We start from the raw sequence: 25,809 nt of genomic DNA, 5'->3' as shown, positions 1-25,809 counted from the left end.
GAGTACTACATTTCTCTTCTGGACCTCCCATACACATTGTAGTTGTTCCTGACTTCTTGGTGAACCTCAATCCCAGTTAATTTTTTTTTCTAGCATTAAACCTATAATATCTATATATCTAATATACTCTAATATCTAATATATTCTAACATTTTTATGATAAAGTGTAAATCAGTCTCATAAATAGAATACTTCTTTTAGGTCAAGTGTTGGCCAACTCTAACACTACTTCATTTGTAACTATTTAAAACGAGGATAATCAGTTTAATGCTAATTCCATCTACTGTCCAGGTGTCTTAACATCTTCATGATGAAATCTAAAGTTTTAATTCTATTTAAATAGAAAAAGATTCTATCTGCAAAGATAAAACTTTCTTATCTAGAATTGTCTTAGGTTATAGAAATGTTACCCCTTTACCCATGAAAGAATTGTCTGTGTCTACCATTCCCTGTGAGTCTCAATGAAAAAAAAAATATGCTTCACTTCCTACACAGCTTCCTGTCCAGAAGGCCTGGTTGGATGTGATGAAGGGAGATGCATCCCAGAATCTCTGATGTGTGATGGGGAAGCAGACTGTGCAGATGGCACCGATGAACCCACCACATGTGGTAAGAAACCAGTTGCTTAGCTTAAGGTGGGAGGTGGGAAATAGGCTTCAACAGTGGACCTGCGATAGTTACCATGGAGGTCTACTCTTTGAGAGGCTGCTTGGACTAAATCTCACACATATCAAGGATGGATCCTTTTATCAGTTACAGCCCCTGGCTTTGGTCTTTCAAGTGTAAGCATATATTATCTAAGCTATCAAACTCTGAGGGCTAATTCTCATTTTGTAGCTTTAGCTACACACTTCTAACTGGATTGCTTTTGAAATTCTGGTAGAAAGCCAAGATTATGTCTTTGAATGTCTGTAGCTTTGTTATGAGAACAAGGCCCACACATTCAATTTAGGCTTAAAAATCTATAGCGGTGTTCTCAAACCAGACTGATGCAGAGATTCTGCTACAAGGACCCCTCCCTGGAAGACCCCAGGGCACACAATTACTTGTATATAATCAACTAGTCCAGTTTTTTTTTATGCTTAGGGATTTTATATGACTCAAATCAACTTTGCAAATTGAGTACAAAGAAAAATGACAAAAATCAGTAGAAGACAAGTTAACCATTTGGCACATGTCATGCTGATTGAGAACCAGATCATTTTGTTTATGACAAAAACATAAAATTCTCTAAGGATTTAATGGAGACTGGACTCCTGTGGCTACTGAGAAGCAGCTTTGACTTGAGAACAAGTCCTGGTTCTCACCACAAGAATCACTGTGGTTCAGGTTCCCAGGGAAAGGAGAATGTGGGAGTCTCTCTCCAAGTCTTTTTGTCATCTGTCTCCTAGTTACTCCCCAAATATGGTCTTACGTATATATGACAAAACCTCTTTAGTACTGTAAAATGCTGCCAAAGAAATTTTGTACTAAAGGAAAATGGATTAGAGATGTTACAGGCGGGGGAGAAGTTCAGTAGATTAGACAACGGATAACGGAGGGAAAGGAGGGAGAATAGGAACAGGAAAGTGGAATGGATCTGACACGATTTTCCTATCACATATATGAAAACGTCACAGCGGATCCCACCAAAATGTACATCTACGAGAATGGGGTCCTAACTAGAAAGAGATCTAGTCCATGCTTGCATAATTGTATCAAAATGAGATCATGTATAACTAAAAAGAACCAATAAATTTTAAAAGGTGCTAAAAGCATAAACAATGGGACAAAGTATAGGCTTCTGGTTGTACATGGATGATAATTCAATAGCATCCATAAGCCACTATATATCACTTCCTGAGGTAGGGGTCTCACGGACTCATGCATTCCAAAAAAAATCATAGATAAGAGGTCTTTGGTTCCCTGAGCAAGAATAATAAATAACACCAGCACTTGAAATCATTCACACGGTTGGCCTGGAAAGAAATTCCTGCTCCCTGGCTCCTGGGATTCCTATCTTTTGCTCTTCCACACTCCTCCCTGGAGGGTCCATGTTCCTAGGCCAGAGGGCAAGGTCAAAGGTCAGTCACAACTAGTCATCACTTGCTCACCCAGGCCTACAAGGTATGTGCACAACACAGTTTATAAATATTGGCTCAGCATTCAACTGTTTGAACTACTTCCTGTCTCCACCAGGTAAAAACTGCTCTGTGATGAATGGTGGCTGTGAAGGGCAGTGCAGTGACACACACTGGGGTGTCCGGTGTTCCTGCAGGGCAGGATGGAGGTTGCAGCCCGACGGGCAGAGCTGTGGAGGTCAGAACTGGTTTGACTCAACTTTTTAAAACATCTTTTAATGCAGTCAAATGCATTTAATGTAAATTTTGCCATTTTAACTATTCTTAAATGTACCATGTGATTTTCAAACATATGCCGTTGTATATGTGCACCATGTTGTGCAACCATTACCATCTCGGATTTCCGGAGCTACTTGTCATCCCCAGTGAAAACCATCCCCGCTAAACAACAACTCCCCTCCCACTATTCCCTGGTAACTAACTTGTCCATTCTAGATACCTAATTTGTCCATTCTAGACACCTCTCGTAGGGAAAATCATATAGTAATCGTGCTTTTGTGTTTGTCTTATCCCGTGGAGCATAATGACTTCAGGGTTCATTCATGTTATAACACATGTCAATAGCATGCATCAAGATATCTGTCCTTTTTAAGGCTGAATACACATATACTACATACGGTGTCCGACTACTGGTGGATATTCACCAGTAGTTGTTTCTTCCTTTTGACTGTTGCAAAGAATACTGGTATGAACATGATATACAAAATCTGTGTGATAATTCCATTTGCTGGGTATATACCAGAGAGTGGACTATAATTGGATCATGTATACTTGTCTGATTTTTTGAGGAGTCCTCAAACTGTGGATGCACCACTTAATATTTGTACCAGTAGTGCACGGGGTTCCAGTTTCTCCACGGTCTTGCCAGTGCTTGTTAACGTCCTCTTCTGTGGGAATTGCAGGGCATCTGATGCCAAATGAGAAAGTGTTAAACTTAGTGTTCTTTCCCTGTGGAGCTTAGAGGATTTCTGACACAGAATAAATATGCTTGTCATTTTACAGCCATGCCTAAGGTCCATAGCATGAGTGGCAGGACAGAATCTGAAATTTGAGCCCATTGTCTGTTTACCCTTGCTTGTTCCTGCTGGCTGACCTTCTCCAAGTCACTGGAGAAGACTCATTTCTCCTCTTTGTAAATGGGATTATGGTGCCACAATGGCTAAAATAAATCTCATATACCTTCATTGTTCAGTAATAATTTAAAAGGTTATGACTATTACCCTATAGCACTTGTCTACAAAAATAAAGATAACGCTTTAGGATAAAATGTGATTGGAAGGGTAGAGGATCTATTGTTTTGGTGCTCTGGCCTGAGGGATTAATCAGCCCTTCCACCCTAAACCTGGTCAATGATCCCTACTCAATAGTGCCCTCTCTCCATGGCTGTACCTGCCTGTAGCTCTACCCACTTGGGAAGGCTACAAGAGAAAAGACTGGTTTATGAGTATTAAATAGTATTTTTTAGAGAGTACGAAGGCTTTTGTATTAGCGATTCATTCATGATTGTTATAAATCTATTAGATTTTCATTTTATTAATGTTAAAAATTAATCATTAAATTCAATTTACTAATTCAGGAGATAATTTAATGAATTGATTCATCATTAGAAATATGAAATCAGCATCTGGTCATGGCTCTTAGAAGTGTCTGGGTTTTGTGCCCCCATCCCTGAGCCCCTGGAGCACCCTTCTTGGGTTTCCAACCCACTATAGGACTTCGCTGGCCCCTGAGTCTGACTGTTGCTTATTCTTCTGGGCTTGATGGGAAAGCATTATTCTACTTTGGGACCCTGTGGGTTTGGAGGAATAACGTTTTCGCATCAATTCTGCCAAGGAACCATTTTCCTTCTTGCTTACAAAATAAAGAAATGAATCTCTCCTGATTTTGTGACTTTAGCTCTAATGGGTCCCAGCCATTAGGTGTTGAGACACTATTGTACCATAACTAAGTTTCGCCAGTTAGACCTGTGAGGCTTAAGCATTTCCCATGGTGCTAGCAGTGAACTCCAGGATGTAACACTTGTCATTCTCAAATGGCACCTCAGGAACATTGCTAGGATAGCAGTATTCTGTAGTCAAACGTCTGAGGTCTCAATGTTGAAATTTCTCCTAAATTGTATTAATGTGAGTGGGAAATCATTGGTGGCCTGCTCGGACTATTCCAGGGCCTGGAACAATGATTTCCACCAAATGCCCATCCAGGTAGCATCTGGAAAGTGGCTCCAAAGGGCAAGAATACCGCAGAGCTTGTTCCTGGATTGCCTCTAACTTATGACCCTCTGTCATCAGATATAGACGAATGCTCTATGGTGTTCAGTCCTTGTGGCCAGCTATGTCACAATACACCAGGCTCTTACTCCTGTGACTGTATTCAAGGTTACCAACTCAACAATGGGACCGAATGTCGAGTTACGGGTGAGTTTCAATACCAGAAGCAAAGCCTAGCTCCTGTGCTATTCCTAGCAGTAATTGCAGAGGAAAGTGACATAGAGGATTCATTTTTAAGTCTAGTACTAGAGATGACTCCATTATTTCCAAAAAGGAGCTACCATTATACCATTCATTCCCCAACCTGAGTGTCAATTGTATTAACTAACTTGGTTACTCCACAGTCTACTGTGGAGTATTCTACAGACCCAACACATAGTCTCGACTTGCCCTGTTCTTTAGAGGTAAAACACTCAGTTACATTTGACTACTATGTACCAGACTTGGACAGTTCTTCTGCCTAGGAGAGAGAAGAGGAACTGAATCTGAAATCCAATAAGGCAGTGAAGTTCTCAAGGTTAATTTCAATGTATTAGAGTTCAGAGGAGGGAGGGAGCACCAAGGTGACCCACTAGATCTCTAAATACTTAGTCCAGAGTTTAGGAATAGGTAGATTTGGGGCCTGAGAGATGGGATAAATCTTTAAAGGGAAATGTGTGAGACAAAAAGCTTCATCTCTCTTGTCTTTTGTTTGCAGATGATGGTGTTAAAATTCTTATAGCAAGAGATCAAGAGCTTGGTTTCCTGGATCAAAGAACAGGCAACTATGAGACTCTGATACCTATAAAATCAAGGCCCATTTCTATTGCATATGACCTTGAGAGAAGCACATACTTCTGGGTAGATGAAGTCCTAAATGTGTTTGTCCTTGGGAAACCAAACTCTGTTCCCCTTTACCCAGGTATATATATGTATTTTAATTTTTTTGTAGTTGTGGATGGACAGAATGCCTTTATTTTATTTGTTTATTTTTTTATGTGGTGCTAAGGATTGAACCCAGTGCCTCACACAAAGGAGGCAAGGGCTCTGCCACTGAGCTAGAGCTCCAGCCCCCAGGTATACTTTTTGGCATTAAGAGCCTTAACTTCTTAAAGCTACTTGTGTTAGTTAACTTTGCATTATTGTAACAAAATACCTGAGATAATTAGTTTAAAAAGAGGAAAGGTTTATTGTGGTTTCCACTTTTGGAGATTTCAGTCTATGGTTAATTGGTCCCATTGCTTTTAGATCTGAAGTGACTCATCATATAGTGAGAGTACGTGGGTGGTGGGGGAAACTATTTACCTCATGGTACCAGGAAGTAAAGGGAGATGAGAAAAGACTAGCATCCCACTATCCCCTCAGGGTTACGCTCCATGACTTAAACCTCCCACTAGTGCCCACCTCTTACCTGTTTCCATTGCCTTCCAACAGTGCCACAAGCTGGGGACCAAGCCTTTAATACATGGGCCTTTGAGGGACATCCCAGATCCAAACTGTAGCCCTACCCCCTAGTGTAAGAAATATGCGTATCCATCTGTACCACCACCTGGGAGACACCTGTCGTGAAGCATATAATATATAATGGTCTGGTTTCAGATAAGGCTGCTGTGGTTTAAGTCCATAGGAGCATCATAGAATGTAACTTGCAACATGAATTGGAATGTTGCCTCAGGCCACAGTTAGTCTAGGGGCCCCATCACTAGGTATGTCACCTTGGGCAAGTTCTTAACTCCTTTGATTGCTTTCCATAAGATGGGGGTGCTACTACTTGCCTCACTGGGTAAGTTTGGGAATTAAATTAGACAATGCATGTGAAGAGGGCTTGGTGTCATGCTAGGGATACAGAAATGGTCTGGGAGGAATTCAGAGGTAGCATTTGTAACAACTTGCCTGACACTTGTGCAAGAACTTTTGCCTAAACTGAGGTCACTTACAGGCTCTCGGATTTCTTAGTTAAGCTTCTGCTCTGGTTCTCCTCCTTCCCTGCCACCCCTGAATGTTGGAAGCATCTTGGCTCATCCCTGGCCCTTGATCCTTGCCATCTATTTGCCTCACTGTATAATTCAAAATCAGAAAATGTAGTAACGTGTGTCCAAGTCTCTGCAAGGTAAGACGGGTGTAGAATGTAGGAACACAAAGCTGTCTCCTCTATCCCCAGAGCTCACAGCGGTGAATAGCATCTCCTTGGACTGGTCCACAGGACAGTTGTATTGGGCTAGCAGCTTTGCAAGGGTCATCTGTGCTGGCTTAAGTGATGGCAGAGGCTACGTGAAAATTTTGGAAAAGGATCTTGTGCCAGAGCAGCTGGTTGTGTTTCCTGAAAAGAAGTAAGTAGTGTTTCTTTGGAAGTATATTCTAAATCACTGATGACTTGGGATATTTGAGTTAATAAGGGAACATGTCAGTCTTTTTCAACTTGGATTTCATTGGTTCCCCCCAATTCTTAATTTTGAATCCTAAATTGAATTTTATGGAGCCAAAGTTTTCAAAGTCCAGTGAGTTTGGGGCAGAAATCTCCAGCATCATCAGCAGTAGAATGATGAGAGACCAGTATAAGAAAACTGTGTGAGCCAGGCTGTACAGAGTTAAGTACGCATGTGTGCAAGCAAAGGGGCCCTAACATCATGCACCCCTGTTCGCAGGTACTTGTACTGGGTGAATCGAGGTGGGACGGGCGTGAGGGCTGTTGAGTCTGCAGGCATGGATGGCTCGGACAGGAAGGTGCTCACTGTCCTAACCACAGAGGAGCCTTTAGGACTGACGCTGGACCATGTGACTGGCAGGCTCTACTGGATCAGTGAACACAAAAAGGTACCACAGTTACGTCAAAAGAGAAAGGTAAACTCTTGATGGGAGCTTGGTTTGACTCCACAGGTAAGTACAAAATTCTCTTTAAGTCTTGCATCAACTATATGAAGTACCTTCTGGCCACAAAAACTGAGAAGAGCCAGATGCACAGCACCTTTGGGTGGAAGAGACTATATCAACATGGCTTGGGGGAGAGAGGTGATTTTCTTCAACTCTATAGTCAAACGCTATTGGAATTTTCTGGAAGCACTGGTCTTGTTCTGTGTTGTAGCCAGCACACAGGATCTTTTAGGATTCTTGACTACATCCTAGAAAGCATACAGTTCTGGGCGACTTGTGTTTCATACTTAGATTTCTGGGACTTACTATATTGCAGTTCTTGGTTTCCCAGTTTCAGAAATGCCAAACTAAAAGACCAGTCAAATTTTAGGCCTATTATTTCCTACCTGTGATTTTGGTTAATTATGGTGCCTCTTTTTGCTCCCATGGCTCCTGCCCACATCCTGCACAGGTGGTGGAAATGGGGTTCCCCTCAGTGGAATGGGCTGGCTGAGAAATAAAAGCTAGGAAAAAATAGAATGGCTTAAAAAAACACAGAACACAGAAGGAGTTCCAAAACCAGGGGCAGGATGGGCAAGCCAATTAGAAGATCGAGGTTCTGGCAAAATGCAGCCTACGCCTGCTTTATTTATATCGGGAGACATCAAAGGCCTTCCATGGAATGTTCTTCTCCAAAAAAGGCTAAAGGTGGGCTGTTCAGCTCCTAATGGGTTACACCCATCCCGGAGTTACTATGAGAGACCTTCCTAGCAGAGTGGAGGGAAGGTCACGTGCATTGGGCAACCTATTGTCATGGAAGAGCCACGGAAAGTTCCCAATGCCAGGCCTATCTGTCCCTGGCTACCACGCCAAGAGATGGCTTCCCGCACATGGCCCTTGCTGAAAAGAGAGAGGATTCCTGCTCAGAAGGCAGCACACAGTGGAGTTGAAAGGGTTTGGCACACTGTCAGTTTGGACAGTAAGCTCTGGCTTGGGGCAAAGTGGAACCCCCTCTCCAGCGCCCCTGGGGAACTGGAAGTTCTCTGGAAACTGGGTTAAAATTTCACTGGAGGCCGAAGTGTTTGTATCTGTGGCCCCAGTTTGTACAAGAAGCAATCCAATCTGCTGACTGGCATTAGTCTCCATGAATCCGTCAATGGTCTCTTCTCTGTCAAGCTGGTGTTACCTAGGCATGTTTAATCAGTGTCCAAAAAACTGGTGACACTAACATTGTCAGCACTGGTAATGCTACCATGTTCTCATGAGATTCTAATGCTTCCTCCAGTCCATAGAGACGGTGAAAGTGGACGGAAGCGGGAGGTACACCTTTCCTGAGATCTTCCTGGAAGATGAAAACCCAGTAGGACTGGCTGTCTTTGAGAACTCTTTCTTCTGGGCAAATAAGACACGGCTGTTTCATGCCTCACCCCGCAGCCCAAAGGAGAGAGAGCTGTTACTGGATGCCTCCGTATCTGCTTTCTTGGTCCTCCACAAGTCCCAGCAGCCTAAGGGTAAGTAAATGGCTTGCTGTAGAAATGCTGAGGAATCAGAATGCATAAGAGTGAAACCACCCAATAGTGCTAGATGTTGGTTGTTGGAACTCAGTATTTGGAGGCAGGGAAATGTTCTGGGTGTCCTTCTAGACCTCCTCACATAGGACTTCTAAGGAAGGTGAACCAAACACCAGTATGTATTGGGGAAGTCGGTCCACGTACGTGTCCTGTACCTGTCCAAAGCATTAGCTAGATTTTTAAAGACATGAGATGTAGAAAACAGGATAATAAGTTATTCACAGAGGGCTGGGATGGCTTACTCACAGGTCTTTGAATAAAACAGAAAATTGAACAAATCCTGGTTTCCTGATAATAGGAAAAGTCAACTTAGAGAATGCTTCTTAAATGGATCTGAGAAGCTAGCCAAAGTAGAGCCTAGGCCACTCAGGGTGTCTGGCAGTAAGCAAGGCAGACAGTCATGTTGCCTTGACTCCAAGGGAGGAGATGCTGCTGGTGGAAGCCTCAGGTCCCAGCCTCAGATAGATGAGTGACTGTCACTATCTGAAAGACCATCAAGAGATCAGTGGAGTTCAAAGGTCAGCACACCCAATTCTAAGGTAACTAGTATATCTGAGTTCCTCTTAAGACAAAAGTGGCTTAACTGTTCTTCCTGATTAAGTTTTGCTCTAGTGTGGATGAGGACGTCTGAAACCATCTCTCGGGTTCCTGTTTTACAGCAGGCAGACACCCAGCTTGTGCTCCAGGTGCCTGCAGCCACTTATGCCTTCTGTCCCCTGTCCACCCCAAGGGCTATAAGTGTGTTTGTCCCGAAGGAATGTTTCTTTCACCTTCTGGCACATGCAGTGGTAAGTACATTGGGTAAAATGGGCTCAGCTTAAGGAGGCATCCCCCATGGTAGCCTGGAAATAAGGTAGCTTCCATTTCTCAATCAGTGGCTTTTGTCCTTGACAACCTTCTTTGATGACTACTTTGTTATCAAAACAACTTGATTCATTTTTTTCCTTTTGATTGTGCTCAAAAATATCCAGAATAGAGAACTTAGCATTTTAGCCATTTCTAAGTGGCATGAAGTACAACCATCACCACCGTCCACCTCCAGAACTACTTCATCTTCCTGAACTGAAAACCCTTAACCCACTAGATGTCCCCATTCTCCTCTCCCTAACAGTTCCTTTCAACTACCATTCTGTTTTCTGTCTGTATGAATTTGCCTATTGTAGGTATCACATTAAGTGAAATTACGGTATATTTATCTTTTGGGTCTGCCATCTTTCACTAGTTACTATATAAGTGTTTCATCCAGAATGTAGCAAGTGTACATTCTTTCTAAAAGTTGGATGATATTCCAGTGTGTGTACGTACCATATTTCATTTATTTTTCCATCTGTTGTTGGACAATTAGATTTGATAAGCTTTAAATCAAGCTTTACATGAAAACTTGCAAAAGAGGTGATCTAAGAAATCCTTGATAATCTTATGACCATTCTGTATTCTGACTCATGTTTATAAGTAGTCTCTACCGCATTATTGTTTTACTTAAACATTGTCAACATAAGTTCTCCAGGTTGCTGTTTCCTCTTCAAAATATTAAAGGTGACATAAAATCCATTGAACTTCTCTATCCAATTTACTCTATTTTTTTTCTGATAGAATATTGAGGTTTTAAGGATAAATTACATAAGTTTTATTTTATTTATTTATTCTAACTAAGTTTAAAAAATGCTGTTACAGGGACAGCTCTGAAAGACATCATGTGTAATAAGCTGTAGTGGCAAACTCATCAGCCTGAATTTCATTTGAAGCCTTATACATTACATACTGTTATACTCAATTACCTGAGTAACACAGTGTTTAAAATCCTTTAGTAGTGAGAGATCATTAAATGAAGCAGAGCAGTACTCCTGCCCTCATTCTCACAGTGTTCCCAAGTTTTCCCACAGAAGACCCCGTGTCTTGGGCACACTGAGCAACACTGCCATTTGCCCAAATGACCTTCTTCTCTAGAAGCTACGGTACACATGTTGGGTGTGTGCTTCAGAAGCAGACATCGGTACCTCAGCTTGAGTTGAGGGCACTGCTGCAGAAGAGACCCTGGGCTCACCTGACAAATGGTCAAATAGCAAATCTCTTTTTCTTTCATAGAGTTAAAACTTGTGTTTTCTTCTGGCAAACGTCTGTACTTGTTGAAAGTTGGCTCTATGGGATCTGCCATAGAGAGGACTCTAGTTGAAGAACATTCTGGGAACATCTATTTATTGGATATTGACTGGAAAAGGAACTTCATCTATTGGACGAATGCTCAGGGACATCTGGTCTACTCAACTGGGTATTCTGGACAAAAGCTAGAGATCTGGACACAGCGTACTGGTAAGTTGGGGAGGGCATCTTGTTTTCCTCTCTGCTTTTATTTTTTGCTTCTCAAATAACTAGGACCAAAATCTTATCAAGTACTGATTTAAATACATCTTCATGCCAGTGGAAAATCCCCACTTCTTGAAAGTTTTATCACCTCTCAATAGCACCAGAAGGTGAAGACCAACTCTTTACTTATTGAAGTGTTAACTATATCTGATTTATTCTTGCTCTTAGGAGCTATGTGCAGATTGTCAGAAAGCTACTATGACTCAGGGAATCCTAGAGCTGTAGTAATAAGGTTTTTAAATTTTTACATTTCTGGCCTTAAATCAGGGGAGGATAGAAATGGACCTTTCATTCTTCAATTTTTGCATTGCAAATTTTTCTTATACTAATTTAGAAGTAATTTGCAATGCAGATCTCAGAGTGAACTAGCAAGATATTTTCTTAATATGGTATATATACTTTCTTCCCCCTCCCACACTCCTAAATGCCACACCCCCATCCCCAAGTTCCGTGTAAACATCTACTTTAGAAGGGAGAACTGAGACTTGAGTTCTGTGATTAGAACTAGATTTCAGAATATCTGTCCCTTGGGTCTCTGCCAAGTGCTAAGGACAGGCTTTAATGCAAAAGGTGCTGTATTGAAATACATATCTCAGAGTCATCCTTTGGGGCAGTATACCTTACCAGAGAGCACTGTTGGATGACCACAGTTACTGGCAGCAGCTCCCCAGGGATGTTCAGGGTTTACAAGAGAGTCACAATTTCGTTTGAGAGGTTTCTCATGTCAAGTGCTGAGTCCTTGTGTCTGTAATCTTTTGTTACTGTAAACAACACCTGAGATAATCAACTTACAAAGAAAAAAAATTAAATAAAGAAAAGAGAAAGGATTTCTTTTGGATCATGGATTTAGAAGTCCCATTCAGGCAGATTCATTGCTTTTAGGCCTCTGGTGGGGATGAGGGATGGCAATGGTGGGGAGTGCATGGTGGAGAAAAACTGTTCTCCTTGTGACCAAGCAACAAAAGAGAGCAAAAGAAAGAGGCTGGGGATCCATGATTCACATCCAGACACACCCTGACTGACCTAAAGTCCTCTCACTAACCCCACCTCTTAAAGGTTCCGCCAACTCTCAATAGCACCACAAACTCAAGACCAAGCCTTTAATAAATGGGTCTTTGGGTGACATTCAAGATACAAATTATATTAGTAAGACCCTGTCTCAAAATTTAAAAATAAAAAATGGATGGGGGCCTGGGGGTGTGGCTCAGGGGCTGAAGCTCCCTTAGGTTTGATCCTTGGTAAAAAAAAAAAAAAAAAAAAAAAAAGCTCAAAGATTCTGTTTTAGAAATACAGTACCTGCCTATAGGAGCCAGGGAATACAGCTTAGTGACAGATCACTTGCCTACCATTTCAGTGTGCTGGGTTCAATTCCCAGCAACACACACACACACACACACACACACACACACACACACACTCCCACACTCCCACATACACGAAGTAGTGTAGCATGGCTCAGAAGAAATTCACTGACCCTGATAATTGGGCTCTCAACAGAATCTACAGAAGGCCAAGTTTGAGTCTATAATTCCAGAAGAGAAGTCAGTATTCTCTGGATACAACAGAAACCAACAGAGGGAAGACAGCATCTGCATCTAGGATGGCCAGTCTGTTCTTACTGATTTGTCAACCTTAAGTCATTTCTCCTTTTGCAGGCAGAGTAAGTTCGTGGTTATGGGGAGAACTCAGATGTATAAGCTCCTCCCAATGACAATGTGAGGAATAGTCAGGAAATGCTCCCCCACTAAGGCCCAGTACTAGGAATGACCTACAGCCCATCGGCCCTTTGCGTTCTGGCTTCCCTCTTCTGCCCCGTAGCCCACCCTCGTGCCTCGCCTGTTGGTCTTCTTCTCTGGTGGTTAACATTGGAGCTCTTCCTGTGATACCCAGGGGTGTGCTGAAAATGATAACCGCTAGCTCTTCAAGGACAAGTGCACATATATACTTACATATGTTTAAAATAAAACTTACTGATGTAAAGGACATCAACCTACAAATGTTAAAAAACACACGATTTCTTTTTTATAAACTTTTTCCGTGGTTATTTTGACTGATTTTCACAGAATGCTTTTTTATGGTAAAGTCTTGGATCAAAAGCAATTCTGTGAGTTACAATTCAACTAAGTTTTAATAATCTTTGAATAAATGCTTGCTACTATCTGATTAGTCAATGATATTTTTGAAGGAGTGTAGTTTCAACTTGAATGAGTTTGATGCTTTTGTTTCCATAGTGAAGTGATAAAGACTTGGAATTAGTTCATCAGTGACATAAATGACTTCTTTGCTGAATTGAATAATAAATTTCAAATACTAGAAAAAATGTTTCCTTAACTTTGGGAGGTATTTAAAGTATAATGGCTATAGATATGACACATGCAAGATGAATCTTATAATCACTTACATTTTATTACTTTCTTAGATTTAGACTAGGATCTGGCAAACGTTTTGTGTAAGAAGGCCAGATTGTACGTATTTTAGATTTAATGGGCTCTCTCTTGTTATAGCACTGAAGTAGTCATAGACAGAGTGTGAATGATCAGCAACATTCCACTAAAACTTGTATCTACAAAATCAACCAAGGAGGCCGACTTGGCCCAAGGGCAATTGTTTTTATTTTTTTAAAATTTTTAAATTTTGTTTTGTAGACCAGGGAATGGAAAACAGTCAAGCCCTGGTTTGTAGTATTTACAATTTTCACCATGTAAATACTCCCACGATGGCAGATTTCAAGCTACAATGTGATACATTATTAAATGTGGAGTTGGGAAGAGATGTGTGAGCAAACCTTTATTTAGTATCTCCACCATATGGGTACAATTGACATAAACATACAAGAGAATAGATACAAGTTGAGTGGCCCCAATCCAAAGATCTAAAATCCAGAATGTGATAAAATTTGAAAGTTTTTGAGTTCTCACAAAATGGAATAAATGGAAACTTCCATGGCTGGTCTGTCGGTTGAAAAATTTTTTAAATTTATTCTTTTTAAATATACTTGACAGTAGAAGGTATTTTGACATATTATACATACATAATTTATTCTAATTAGGATTTCATTCTTGTGGTTGTGCATGATGTGGAGTTTCACTGGTTGTGTATTCATATATGAACATAGGAAAGTTATTTCTGATTCATTATGTTTTTCCTGTTCCCATCCTTTCTTCTTTCCCTTCATTCCCCTTTGACTATTCCAATGATCTTTTATTCTTCGCTCCCCAATCCTTATTGTGTGTTAACATCCGCTTACTAGAACATTTGGCCTTTGGTTTTTGGGGACTGGCTTATTTCACTTAGCATGACAGTCTTCAGTTCCTTTCCATTCACTGGCAAGTGCCACAATTTCATTCTTCTTTCTGGATGAGTAAAGTTCCATGGTGTATATGTATACATTTTCTTTATCCATTCACCTGTCGAAGGGCACCTAGGTTAGTTCCATAGCTTAGTCATCCTGAATTAGCTGCTATAAACATTGATGTGACTGTGTCACTGTATTATGCTGATTTTAAGTCCTTTGGGTTAAACTGAGGAGTGGGATAGCTGGGTCAAAATGATGGTTCCATTCCAAGTTTTCTGAGGAACCTCCATACTACTTTCCAGCATGGTTGCACCCATTTGCAGCCCCACTGTCAGTGTATGAGTGTACCTTTTCCCCCACATCCTCACCAACATTTATTGTTACTTGTATTCTTGATAGCTGCCATTATGATTGGAGTGAGATGAAATCTCAGTGTAGTTTTAATTTGCATTTTTGTTGACCGGTCATATTTCTTCTTCTGTGAAGTGGCTGTTCAGTTCCTTTGCCTGTTTATTGATTGGGTTATCTGTTTGTTTGGTGTTCTTTTTTGAGTCCTTTATATATCCTAGCGATTAATGCTCTGAGGTGCAGGTGGCAAAGATTTTCTCCTGTTCTGTAGGCTCTCTCTTCATATTCTTGTTTGCTTTGCTGTGAAGAAGTTTTTAGTTTGATGTCATCCCATTGGTTGATTCTTGATTTTACTATGCCTGGCGTTTGTGGTGCGTTGTTGTCAAAGTTCAGATGCACCAAAAATACTGTATAAGAATTACCTTTTAGGCTACATGTGTACATGAAACATCAATGAATTATGTGTTTGGAGACTAGGGTCCCATCCCCAAAGTACCTCATCATTATAAGAAAATATTCCAAAATCCAAAACATTTGGTCCTAAGCATTTTGGATAAAATTTGGATACTCATCTTGTAATAGTGAACTGTAGGAGAACAGTTAGAAAGTAATGAGTAGTTGTTGCTTTCAATAAATCAGTATAATTCATTTAATTGTTAATATTGAATAATCAGCTTAAAGGATTTTCAAAAATTTAATAATTGGCTATTGTAAGTTTGTGCAAATCAGCTTTGTTACCTTCTGTAAAATGACAGACACTATCCTAACCTTTCGATTTGATTTGTTTTAACCCTAATTATCATAACACCCCTACCAAAAACACCCTATTACACATTTAAGGAAACCAAGGCATAGAAGTTAACTGACATCATGTGAAAGAACAGTATGTTTTTGGTTTTGGTACTAGGGATTGAACCCAGGAATGCTTTGCCATTGAGCTTAGTAGTACTTTTATTTATGTTTTTATTTTAAGATAGGGCTTCACTAACTTATTGAGGCTGGCTTTAAATTTGGGAATCCTCCTGTCTCAGCCTCCTGAATCATTGGGATTACAGGTGCACACCACCAAAATGGAACAGGGTTTTGAATGAAGCGATCTGACTTGCTAGCCTGATATTGCTCTCACACTGTATGCTAGATGGCATCCTGGCATAGGTAAATACCTAGCTGAGACCCGGTTGGATAACACTATGGTGGGTGTGGGTAGGAGTAGTGAGAGTGCTTTGCAGGCTAGTGCCTAACTCAGCTCTTCACATCTAAAAGCAGACATATTGTGGCTTTTGTAGACTTGGTCCCTAGCATAACTGTGCCTTCTAGTTGTGAATTTTCTCATTGTCCATGCACTCCATCAGTGACCTTCCATACCACTGTAGGGGTGTCACAATCTCTGCTTTCCTCTAGCAGTTTCAGTTCTGTGGACTTGACATGCAGTGGGCTGATTTTCATATTAACCTCTGAGGAGGAAAGAATGTGCATCTCAAGTCACAGACCTGCATTTAAATGTAGGCTTTGCCTCTTGGACATCAAACCTACAAAAGTATAATGAATGCCTCCCTTGCCAGGTGGCTACAGGGATCAAAGGAACTCATGTGACAAGGTGCTGGAACCAGAGCATGTGTGATAAGGCTCATCATGGAAATGAGCGCGGTCAGTTTGTGAGGGACTCTCACATCCTTGCCCCAACTCTTGTCTCCTTTCTTTCCTTGACCCAGAGTTTGAGTCAGCACGTGAATGGGTTGAAAGCCCCGTATAATAGAGTTCCTATTCCTCCTGCAGTCTGCTCAGCAAATGTGGACATAGCAACAGGGCACCTGTTCTGGCTGCCTTGCGACAGAGGTGCTATCCAGAAGACCAGCATTCCTGGAGCCGACACACATACCCTCTACAGCACCAGCAGCATCATCCTGCAGCTGCTTCTCGACTGGCCCAGGAGGGTGCTCTATTGGGTGGAAAGTGGGAAACACTTGCAGAGTCTAACCCTGGATGGCAAAATCAGACGGGAGGTCTGGAGAGGCACCTGGACAGCGGACACCCAGATGGCCTTAGACCTGGGCTCCGCTAGCATTCTCTGGACTACCCAAGGCTCAGGTAAGCCCTTGTGCTGCCAATGCACGTGAGGAAGCACCAGGGGACAGTGAGCTCTAGACAGTCCCATCTTTAATATAACGCCTCTAGTCATTCTTTCACATTTGTTTTCAATTTTTTTAATTAAAATTTTTTTTTGTCTGTGCTGGGGAAATTCTTTTTTGTTTTTAATTGACACACAATAATTGTAGACATATTTATGGAGTGCAGTGTGACATTCTGACACATGTGTACAATGTGCAGTGATCAAATCAGGATGCATCTGTCACCTGGAACATTTATCGTTCTTTGTGGGGAGAATACTTGAAGTCTTCTCTCCTAGCCATCCCAGTTATTTCAAGAACTAGGTAGACATAGGATTTGACTAGAAGTTTGACAGTTAAAGCATGGATAGTCACCTCAAATTTGCCTCTGATCTAAAAGTGCAGTTTGGGGATTTAGAAGATGGAAAACCTCAGAAATGACATACTTAATATCTTTTAAAATATACTTTGAATAGCTGTTTGTCGTGTCCAGGATTCACTTCTACTTCATTAAGTAGAAGTAATGAAACCAAAGTCCCATTGTCACTTGTTTCCAAGTGACAGTTGCAGCTGTCACTTGGAAACAAGTACAGGTTATATCTGTGTAGCCGAGTTTGCTCATTTTCTTCCCCGGGAGTCTGTCCGTGAGGTCAGCTACGTGCTGATGGCCAGGAGTTTTTAGTATACATGGAAGCAGCAAAGTCACATCTGACGTTCCCTCATGGCAGGACAAAGCCCCTCACTTTTCGGGAGCTTAAAGCACCTCATTAGGCTGTCTTTACAAATAAAATTAAAATCTAGAAAATGTGATAGGAAGAGTATGTGCTTCTTTATATTTGGGGTTTTTGAACCGCAATCTGACAGTACTTGTGCACCCCGCCCAAGCATTCTGTGGTGACAGGTCCCTTGTTCAGCATCCGCTTCTAAGACCTTGGCTCTTCCTTAGGGTTGCAAAGTCTGAGTCTCCTAAAAAATAGAACGTACTCTTTGAACAAGTCCTGGAGTGATGGGCTCATCGCGGCCCATGAGCCCTACCTGGTGACGGTGGACCAGGCAGCTCTTGTGCTGTGGAACAGGAAGACGCTGGAGCCCTTCTCAGTGCTGAAGGAATCTTACGTAAAGAAAATGGTCATCTTGGCAGAGAACCAGGAGGTGCCGGGTGAGGCCTTCTTTGATCTGGTTATTCTTTGACTCCGCTTCACTGGACCCTTCCCGTTGTTGTGCTTTTCTAGGATCCGATCCTGGGTGCCTGTACGTTTGCACGGGCAGTTGTCTCCAGCCACAGTTCAGCAGGCTGTCTCCCTAAGGTCTCTGTGTGTTGGAAACACAAGAATCCACCCCGTTTCTTCAAGTTCCTTAATGACATAAGTCTCTTAAGCAATATTCAAAGAAGGGTGCAGGCCATCGTCCCTTTTGTACTGCCAATGCACGTGAGGAAGCACCTGATCTTGCACATCAGCATATTCAAGCCTTTTTGGTAGTTTAAAAAAAAAACATGTAATTTGCTCTAAACCAGTTTCCCAAACTTATTTACCAAAGAAACTATTCTTTCCCCCCATGGAACTGAACCAGGCACCCTTAATCACTGAGTCACATCCTCAGCCCTTTTTTTTAATTTTTTTTTTATTTTGACACAGTATCTCACTAAGTTGCTTAGGACCTTGCTAGGTTGCTGAGGCTGGCTTTAAACTGGCAATCCTCCTGCCTCAGCTTCTGGAGCTGCTGGGATTACAGGGGTGTGCCACCATGCCTGGCTAAGTAGTATCTCAAAGGGGACCCTCTGTGACACTTCTGTAAGGTTGTGGATGTAAGTTGAGTTTCCCTTGTCTGAAATACTTGAGACACGTTTCAGATTTTGAATTTTTTTTTTTTTTAGTTTTGTAATGTTTGCGTATAACTAATATTTTGGGGAAGGTACCCAAGTCTAAGATAACTTTATACATTATGTTTAGAGCTCCTGCATTATGACTATGACCTGTCCCATGAGGACAGGTAGAGAATTTTCTACTTGTGACATCGTGTTGGCACTTACAGGGTTGTAGATTTTGAAACATTTTGGATTTCAGATTTTTGGATTTGACATGCTCAACTGGTACCAGGAAAAACAGTGCTCTTGCTTTTATTGAAGTTGTGTCAAGGTTATTTGAATGAATCTGCTTAAGGTTGCTTTCCTTTCTTTTTCTTTTGAAAAATGTTGTTGGCACAGAGCCCCCGCCCGTTCCCGCCACACACAAAAAATCTGATCTTGAATCACAAGGCAGGAAAAGAGGAAATTCATATCACAGGCGTCATTGTCATTGTTAGCAGATGTAGCTGGATGTCTTGAAGTGGAAACACAAAGGACAAACGCATTCATTCTGTATACCCGATCTCATTCTGTCCTCCCATTCCCCTCCTCTGTCCAAACTGCCTTACTTTTTCTTTTTTTAAAGATGTTGATGGACCTTTATTTTATACATTTATTTATTTGCGGTGCTCAGAATTGAACCCAGTGCCTCACACATGCTAGGCAAGCGCTCTACCATCAAGCCACCACCCCAGCCACTGATCTGCCTTACTTTTTGACTCACTGGTTGGTTTCGCCTGATCTTAAGAGTTAGAAGCATTAGGCATAGGGACAGATTTCTTAGGTGGTGAAGTATGCCAGTAAAGTTGATTTTCTGTAACAAATCCAATCTTGATTATTCTAACAAATCTGTTCAGTTGCTACAATGGTTGCTGAAGAGCACTAATGATAACTTTTAGGACTGTAATTAATGCTTTTCAGCAAATGAGGACCCATTATATGCTGGCCCTTATTCAAGACCACAGGATGCTATAGCAGGAAAGCAGAAGGACAGTTATACCTCACTTAATGATAGGGATATCTTCTGAGAATGTGTAATGTTAGTGATGTCGTCACTATATTAACATCATATAATGTACCTACGCAAGCCCACAAGCCCAGATGGAGTAGCCAATATACACCTACTGTACATATTTGTATGTGCTAGACTTTGTTTTTTTTTTAACCCAAGGCACTTAACCAATGAGCCCACATCCACAGCCCTTTTTTATTTAGAGACAGGGTGTCACTGAGTTACTTAGGGTCTCACTAATTGCTGAGGCTGGCTTTGAACTTGCCATCCTCCTGCCTCAGCCTCCAGAGCCACTGGGATTATAGGCATGTACCCGGTGCCCAGCTGTGCTAGACTTTTATATGACTGGCAGCATAGTCGTTTTTTTTTTTTTTTTTAACACCAGTATCGTTACAAACACATGAGTAATTCGTTGTGTTTGACATGAGAACAGCCTCAACTTTATATGTTAGTGACATCACAGAGTGCTAGGAACTTTTCAGCTTCATTTTAATCTGATGAGATTATTGTCATAAGTGAGACTGTTGTTGACTGAAATGTCAATCATACTACACATAACTGTACTTTTTATTCCTCAGACTGGAATAGAGTAGCAGACAGTGAAAAAAAAAAATTAAGGTTAAAGTTTGTAGAGTGGCAAGAAGAAAACAATTTGCCCAAATTCAAAGCCAGTAGATAATGATCTAACCTACCACTCTTCATCTAAGGATGTAAGATGGAGGCAGTTTCACTTTTTAATCTTATGAAGTAGAAAAATGTTGGTACTCAGCCATGACATGTCTTTTTGGAAGAGGGGGACAATAGGAGCACGTCCCCATTGCTGAGCCATACGGGCCTGACTTGCTGAAGCAGGGGTTTGCTCTAGATCCTGAGATCGAAGGAGCCACAATGGTCCCTCCTACTCTTCCTCCTCCACCACCTCTACTTTGCACCCGGTCCTCTGTCCTCTGTCGGGATGGGAAGGAATGCATTTCTCGGGAGTCCCTCTGTGACGGCCAGCGTGACTGTCAGGATGGCTCCGACGAAGAGAACTGCTCCCAGCTCTGCCACAAACCAGGTCTGTCACCCTCTCCTGTCCTCAGTGTTTTGTGCCAGGTACTCTGAGTTGGCTTTGAGCGTGCCAGTGAGTTGTCAGAGTGTTGATCGGAGTCCTGCTGACATTCCCTAGGCAGATCTGCATAGATGAAAGCCATAGCCTGCCGCAGTCCGGCTGCAGCATAATAACGGGGGGGGGGGGGGGGGGGGGGAGGGGTGGGGGGTGGTGGGGGGTGGGGGGTGGTGGGGGGTGGGGGGGGTGGGGGGGGGCGGTCACCATGATTCGCTCCTGCACATGGCAGCCGCTGCACCGATTCACGCACCCTCCGGTAACGAAAAGTATTTAGTAATAGCCTTTTGCTGCAACTTTTTTTCTGATAATTTTTTTTTTCTTCTGAACTTTCTTTTTCTTTCTGACTAGAGTTCCTGGGCTCTTATCAACACATGCCCTAAGTATTCTTGGTTCCATTGGGGTGCCTCTTTCCCTTAGTAATTTACTTCTCACCCCTTCCATATTTTTATCATAAAGACAATACAATACACTGAGACAAAACAAGACACAAACATACTGCATCAATCTTCTCCATTTTCTCGAAATGGCCATTTTTCCTCTCACCCTATCTGCCTAGGGACGAGCAGATTGCTCCCATCCTATCTATGGACGGGCAGCTTTTTTTTCGTCACTTACCCCCGAGGGTCCCGGGGCTCCCCATAACGGGCCACCATCTGCCGCAGTCCGGCTGCAGCAGAATAACCGGGGGGTGACGAATAACTTCTGTAGATTGATGAATAGCCTGTCAGGATTCTGATCCTGTGAGTGCCCATTTTACCACATTTAAGCCACATGCTAGACTATTACTTCCTTGCTGCTTCAAATTTGCTAGTTGTTCCAATCTGACCTAAATGGCCCACTTTTACCAGAGAGGTGGTCTTACAGGTCATCAGAGTAACCAAACACGAGGCTTTATTTAATGACCTAGCTTAGCTCCCTGGTTTAGTTGACCTGAGCACGTTATGAATCAATTAGATATTAGAACTCAGATTAAACAAGATGCAGTCTGTTTACACCTCAGATTCCAGAATGAGAGTGAGTTCGTCTCAGTTTGGATCTTCTGTCTGACTGTGCTAGCTCTGGCATTTTCCATTTAAGGAGTCTTCCAGTGTCTGGATGGAAGAAGGTGCATCGAGGAGAAATACCACTGCGATGGGGCTCAGCACTGCTTGGATGGGTCTGACGAGCTCAGCTGCTGGAAGCCTGTGGAAGAGTGTTCTCTGCGCTGTGACAACAAGACTCGCTGCATCCCTAAGAGCTGGCTATGTGATGGGAACCCAGACTGCTCTGACAAGAGAGATGAACAAGGATGTGGTAGGTTTCAGGGGGCTTCCTGAAAGTATTTTAAACAGTATTACAGTTGCTGCTGCTTTTTCATAGTAGGTAGGTTCTAAATGAGCAGATATGGATCCATCCTCACTCCTGGAAGTCATGCCAGGTTGGGTACCTATGGAGGCTCTGGTCACAATGTTTTTATCAACTGACTGATACTTAGCCTCGTTGCATATGTATTTCTGTTGAAAGGTGTCATGATATCTATTGTTGATTCGTCAGCATTGAGCTCACAACACTGCCATTCAGCCCTTAACGCAGCTTACCTAATACAGGTATTTCTCCTTAAGGCACGTCACAGCTGTCTTGTGCTCAGGAACATTAGAAAGCATTTCAGCCCTGTGCTGGGAGGCCATTCAGTAGAAAATCACCAAAATGAGACTAAATAGACTGCAAAAAGTACACTTACAGTTTAAGAGCCACCATGAGAATGCCCCAGTGCGTCTGTTTGACCTCTGCTGGGAACCTGAACATTGACTGACTCAAATTTCTTGCCACTATGCACGTGTCTGCAGATGACATGAGAGTGTGGAACTACTGACCTGAGGTTACAAAGAAAGTAAGTAGTTGAATGTGTCAACACTGAATCCAAAAATGAGGACCATCGACTCTCTTTTCTACAGATGTAACAGACTAAGATAAAAGGTCTTGAGGGAGAGGGATCTTGGAGATCAGCCCCAATGCTCCCCTCTATTACAAGACCATATAGTGGGAAATCCATCGATGCTCCAAAGTTCCTTTATGTTGAGTTAGACTCTACCTCCTTGAAGATTTAAATTTTCGTCTCAGCTTCCGCCTTGTGGGATCAGTGTAGCAGAGAAAATTGGGAGAATCTAAGTGGGAGGAGGGAAGCTGGGTAAGTTACTACGTTAGTCAGCCTTCTGTCCTTGTGACCAAGCTACTGGACAGAGAACAACTTAGAGAAGAGATGTTTATTTGGGGCTCATGATTTCCGAGATCTCAGTACATGGTTGGCTGGCTCCAGGGCTCTGAGCATGAGGTAAGGCTTCTGCCAACATCATGGTAGAAGGATGTGGTGGAGAAGAGCTGCTCAGCTTGTGGCAGTCAGGAGGCAGAGAGAGAAAGAGGAAGGGGCCAGGTCACCCCTCTAACCACATCCCACCCACCTTTAGTCATCACCCAGTAGTCCATTCAGCTGTCAGTGAATTACCTACAAATGGATTAATCCACTGAAGAGGTCCGAGACCTAATTATTTCTGAAAGCTCCATCTCTGCACCTTGCTATGCTTCCAATACGTGAACTTTTCAGACGAAGTTCCGGATCCCCACCATAACAGGTACCATGATAGATTTGAATGTGGAGGAGACTGCATAGCCAGGGGCTATGACTGCATTGGGATCCATGACAATTTCAGGAGGTAAGAGATACAGGAAGGAAGGTAAATCATACTCAAGGTATGATTTACTTTTTAACACCTATTATAGTTTTTCCTAGGCTTGATTCTTTCTCTTAGATGTTTATCAAGTAACATCTGTGTATACGTATTGAGTTTGAGAATGTAAATTATAGAATATTTTGCATGTTGTGAAAGCGTTTTTGTTTTTTTTTTTTTTGATAGATAAATAAAGGGCCCAGAGGGGTGTCCTTACTGTGCCTATCCCAGTGTCCTACACATCCTCCCACCTCTGTCCCTCAGCCCTTGATTTCTAGGACAAATAGCAGATTTTCAGGGCTAGCTTCTGGTTGGGGCTTGAGCTTCTCATTAGGCCCTTTCTCACCCAACTTTGGACTAGAACCATCTTCCTGCTCTAACACTTGTTTGGGCTAGTTCCTAAAATGAAGTGATAGCACTAAACGGAGGGATCTTCTAACCATTTTATTTGTCATTGAATTGCTTCATATGTGGTTTAGTTCTCACCTAAAGCTTTTATTTTTTCAGTTCACGAGAAATGCAGCCCATCTGAATTTAGATGTGAGAATGGCCAGTGCATCACTTTCTCTCTGCATTGTGATGGGAACCGAGACTGCCTGGACCACTCAGATGAAGAAGACTGCCCTGTTGCTTGGCCCCTGAGGTGCCCACCAGGGGAGGTGAAGTGCAGGAGGAGTGGAGAATGTGTGCTGGCAGAGTGGATATGTGACCATGACCTGGACTGCAAAGATGGAAGTGATGAGAAGGTAGGACACTCTTGTGTCAGGAAAAGGGGAGTTTAGTCACCCATCAGAATCTGCGGGGGATTGGCTCCAGGACTGCCTCATGGACATTCAAATATTCACAGAGGCTCAAGTTCCTGGTATAAAATGGTATAGTATTTGCTTATAACCTGAGCACATCCTGCAAGATTCTTTAGATCATTTCTAGATTAATTATAATACTTAATGCAAAGTTAAATGTTATATAAATAGTTGTTATAGTTTATTGTGTAAGGAATAATATCAAGGAAAAATGTATATATTTAGTACAAACACTATTTCTTTTGCAAATATTTGGGGTCTGGGTTAGTGGAATCCATGGACAAAGAACCCATAGATATGGAGGGCCAACTGTGGATTTCTAATCACAGCATAGTACATGATTTCTGTAGAAAATTTGGGAAAATGCAAGACCAGAGAAGTCACCATAATTACTCCCCAGAAAGCCACTCCTAGCTACATCAAAGTGTCCCAAATGTTAACAGGAAGCTGTTGAAATTCATACTTTCAAAAGACATATTTGTGTTGTAGGAGATTTGCAAGTGGTAGAATGTGATGACCATGACATAAATGTTCTACCTAGATATGTGGTATGAAGGACTGAACAACCCTGTCACTAGCTCTACTTAATTGTCCCTATGAATTTTACTAAAGCTCCAGCATGGTATAGATGCAGCTTGAACTCAAATTCTACTGCTTGCATGTGACCTCAAGCAAGGACTTACTCCAAAGTGTTCGATTTCCTCTTCAGAAACTGTGGATTTAGGATACATCTTGCCCTGCAGAGGGGCTGAGAATGAATTTAAAGGCTCCAGGGACTAGCAGGTGCATAGATGTCCCTCTCCCTTCGAGTACCCAAGTCAGAGTAGGTACAAAAATATGCTCAGTGTTAATTTGCTGGGGTATGTGTTCGCCAGGGCAGGCAGAATTCTACATCAGTGTTTCTAGAACAAATTCCTTTGCTTTTGTTTCCAAATTAAGTTAAGGCTTCCCCATCAGTCAGTGTATCAAAAATAAGACGTTGTTTCCCACTACTTGATCTCCTAAACTCCAGCTATAAAAAGACTTTCTCAAAATTCATGTCACTTCTGAGATTTTGGACTCCATCTGGCCTCCTTAAAGTGCGGGCTTGGGAGCGGTCTCCTCACCCAGGCCTCCTTCCCCCAAGCTCCCTTTCTGGGCTCTGGATGCCGGAGCTGCTCACTACACTGCTGTCTCCTCAGGACTGTGACCCTGAGGTGCTTCAGTGTGGCCCGACCCAGTGGAGCTGTGCCAGTAGAGACCAGTGTGTGCCTGACTCCTGGCACTGTGACGGGCACAGTGACTGCAGGGACGGCAGTGACGAGGCTGGATGTAAGTACAAGGAGCCCTTTATGTGGGCGGGACAGGGGTGCAGAGGTCATTGGCTTTCAAGGGCCCCCTAACTGTGGGAGTGAGCAACCAGCTCACAAGCAAATGCTGCAGAACCAGAAATC

The 25,809-nt window shown here is 42.3% G+C and overlaps 1 protein-coding gene across 4 annotated transcripts in view; it reads left to right on the top strand.

The window, feature by feature from the left end:
- The window catches only part of LOC120883745 (prolow-density lipoprotein receptor-related protein 1), a 47,620-nt gene that overhangs the window by 6,898 nt on the left and 14,913 nt on the right, over window positions 1–25,809 (top strand). For all 4 annotated transcript variants that reach the window (XM_078031313.1, XM_078031312.1, XM_078031314.1 and 1 more), the window contains 15 exons: window positions 496–609; window positions 2,179–2,298; window positions 4,409–4,534; window positions 5,085–5,288; window positions 6,528–6,696; window positions 7,012–7,180; window positions 8,502–8,727; window positions 9,447–9,575; window positions 10,873–11,097; window positions 16,571–16,882; window positions 17,849–18,061; window positions 20,626–20,817; window positions 21,946–22,161; window positions 24,081–24,319; window positions 25,558–25,687. In XM_078031313.1, coding sequence (XP_077887439.1) covers window positions 496–609; window positions 2,179–2,298; window positions 4,409–4,534; window positions 5,085–5,288; window positions 6,528–6,696; window positions 7,012–7,180; window positions 8,502–8,727; window positions 9,447–9,575; window positions 10,873–11,097; window positions 16,571–16,882; window positions 17,849–18,061; window positions 20,626–20,817; window positions 21,946–22,161; window positions 24,081–24,319; window positions 25,558–25,687 — 2,784 coding nt within the window. The remainder of the gene's footprint in view (window positions 1–495; window positions 610–2,178; window positions 2,299–4,408; window positions 4,535–5,084; window positions 5,289–6,527; window positions 6,697–7,011; window positions 7,181–8,501; window positions 8,728–9,446; window positions 9,576–10,872; window positions 11,098–16,570; window positions 16,883–17,848; window positions 18,062–20,625; window positions 20,818–21,945; window positions 22,162–24,080; window positions 24,320–25,557; window positions 25,688–25,809) is intronic.

Source organism: Ictidomys tridecemlineatus, chromosome 14 (assembly GCF_052094955.1).
Source record: "Ictidomys tridecemlineatus isolate mIctTri1 chromosome 14, mIctTri1.hap1, whole genome shotgun sequence".
NCBI lineage: Eukaryota > Metazoa > Chordata > Mammalia > Rodentia > Sciuridae > Ictidomys > Ictidomys tridecemlineatus.
Note: the sequence above shows the minus strand (reverse complement) of the source record. Positions and strands in the feature narration are given on the sequence as shown.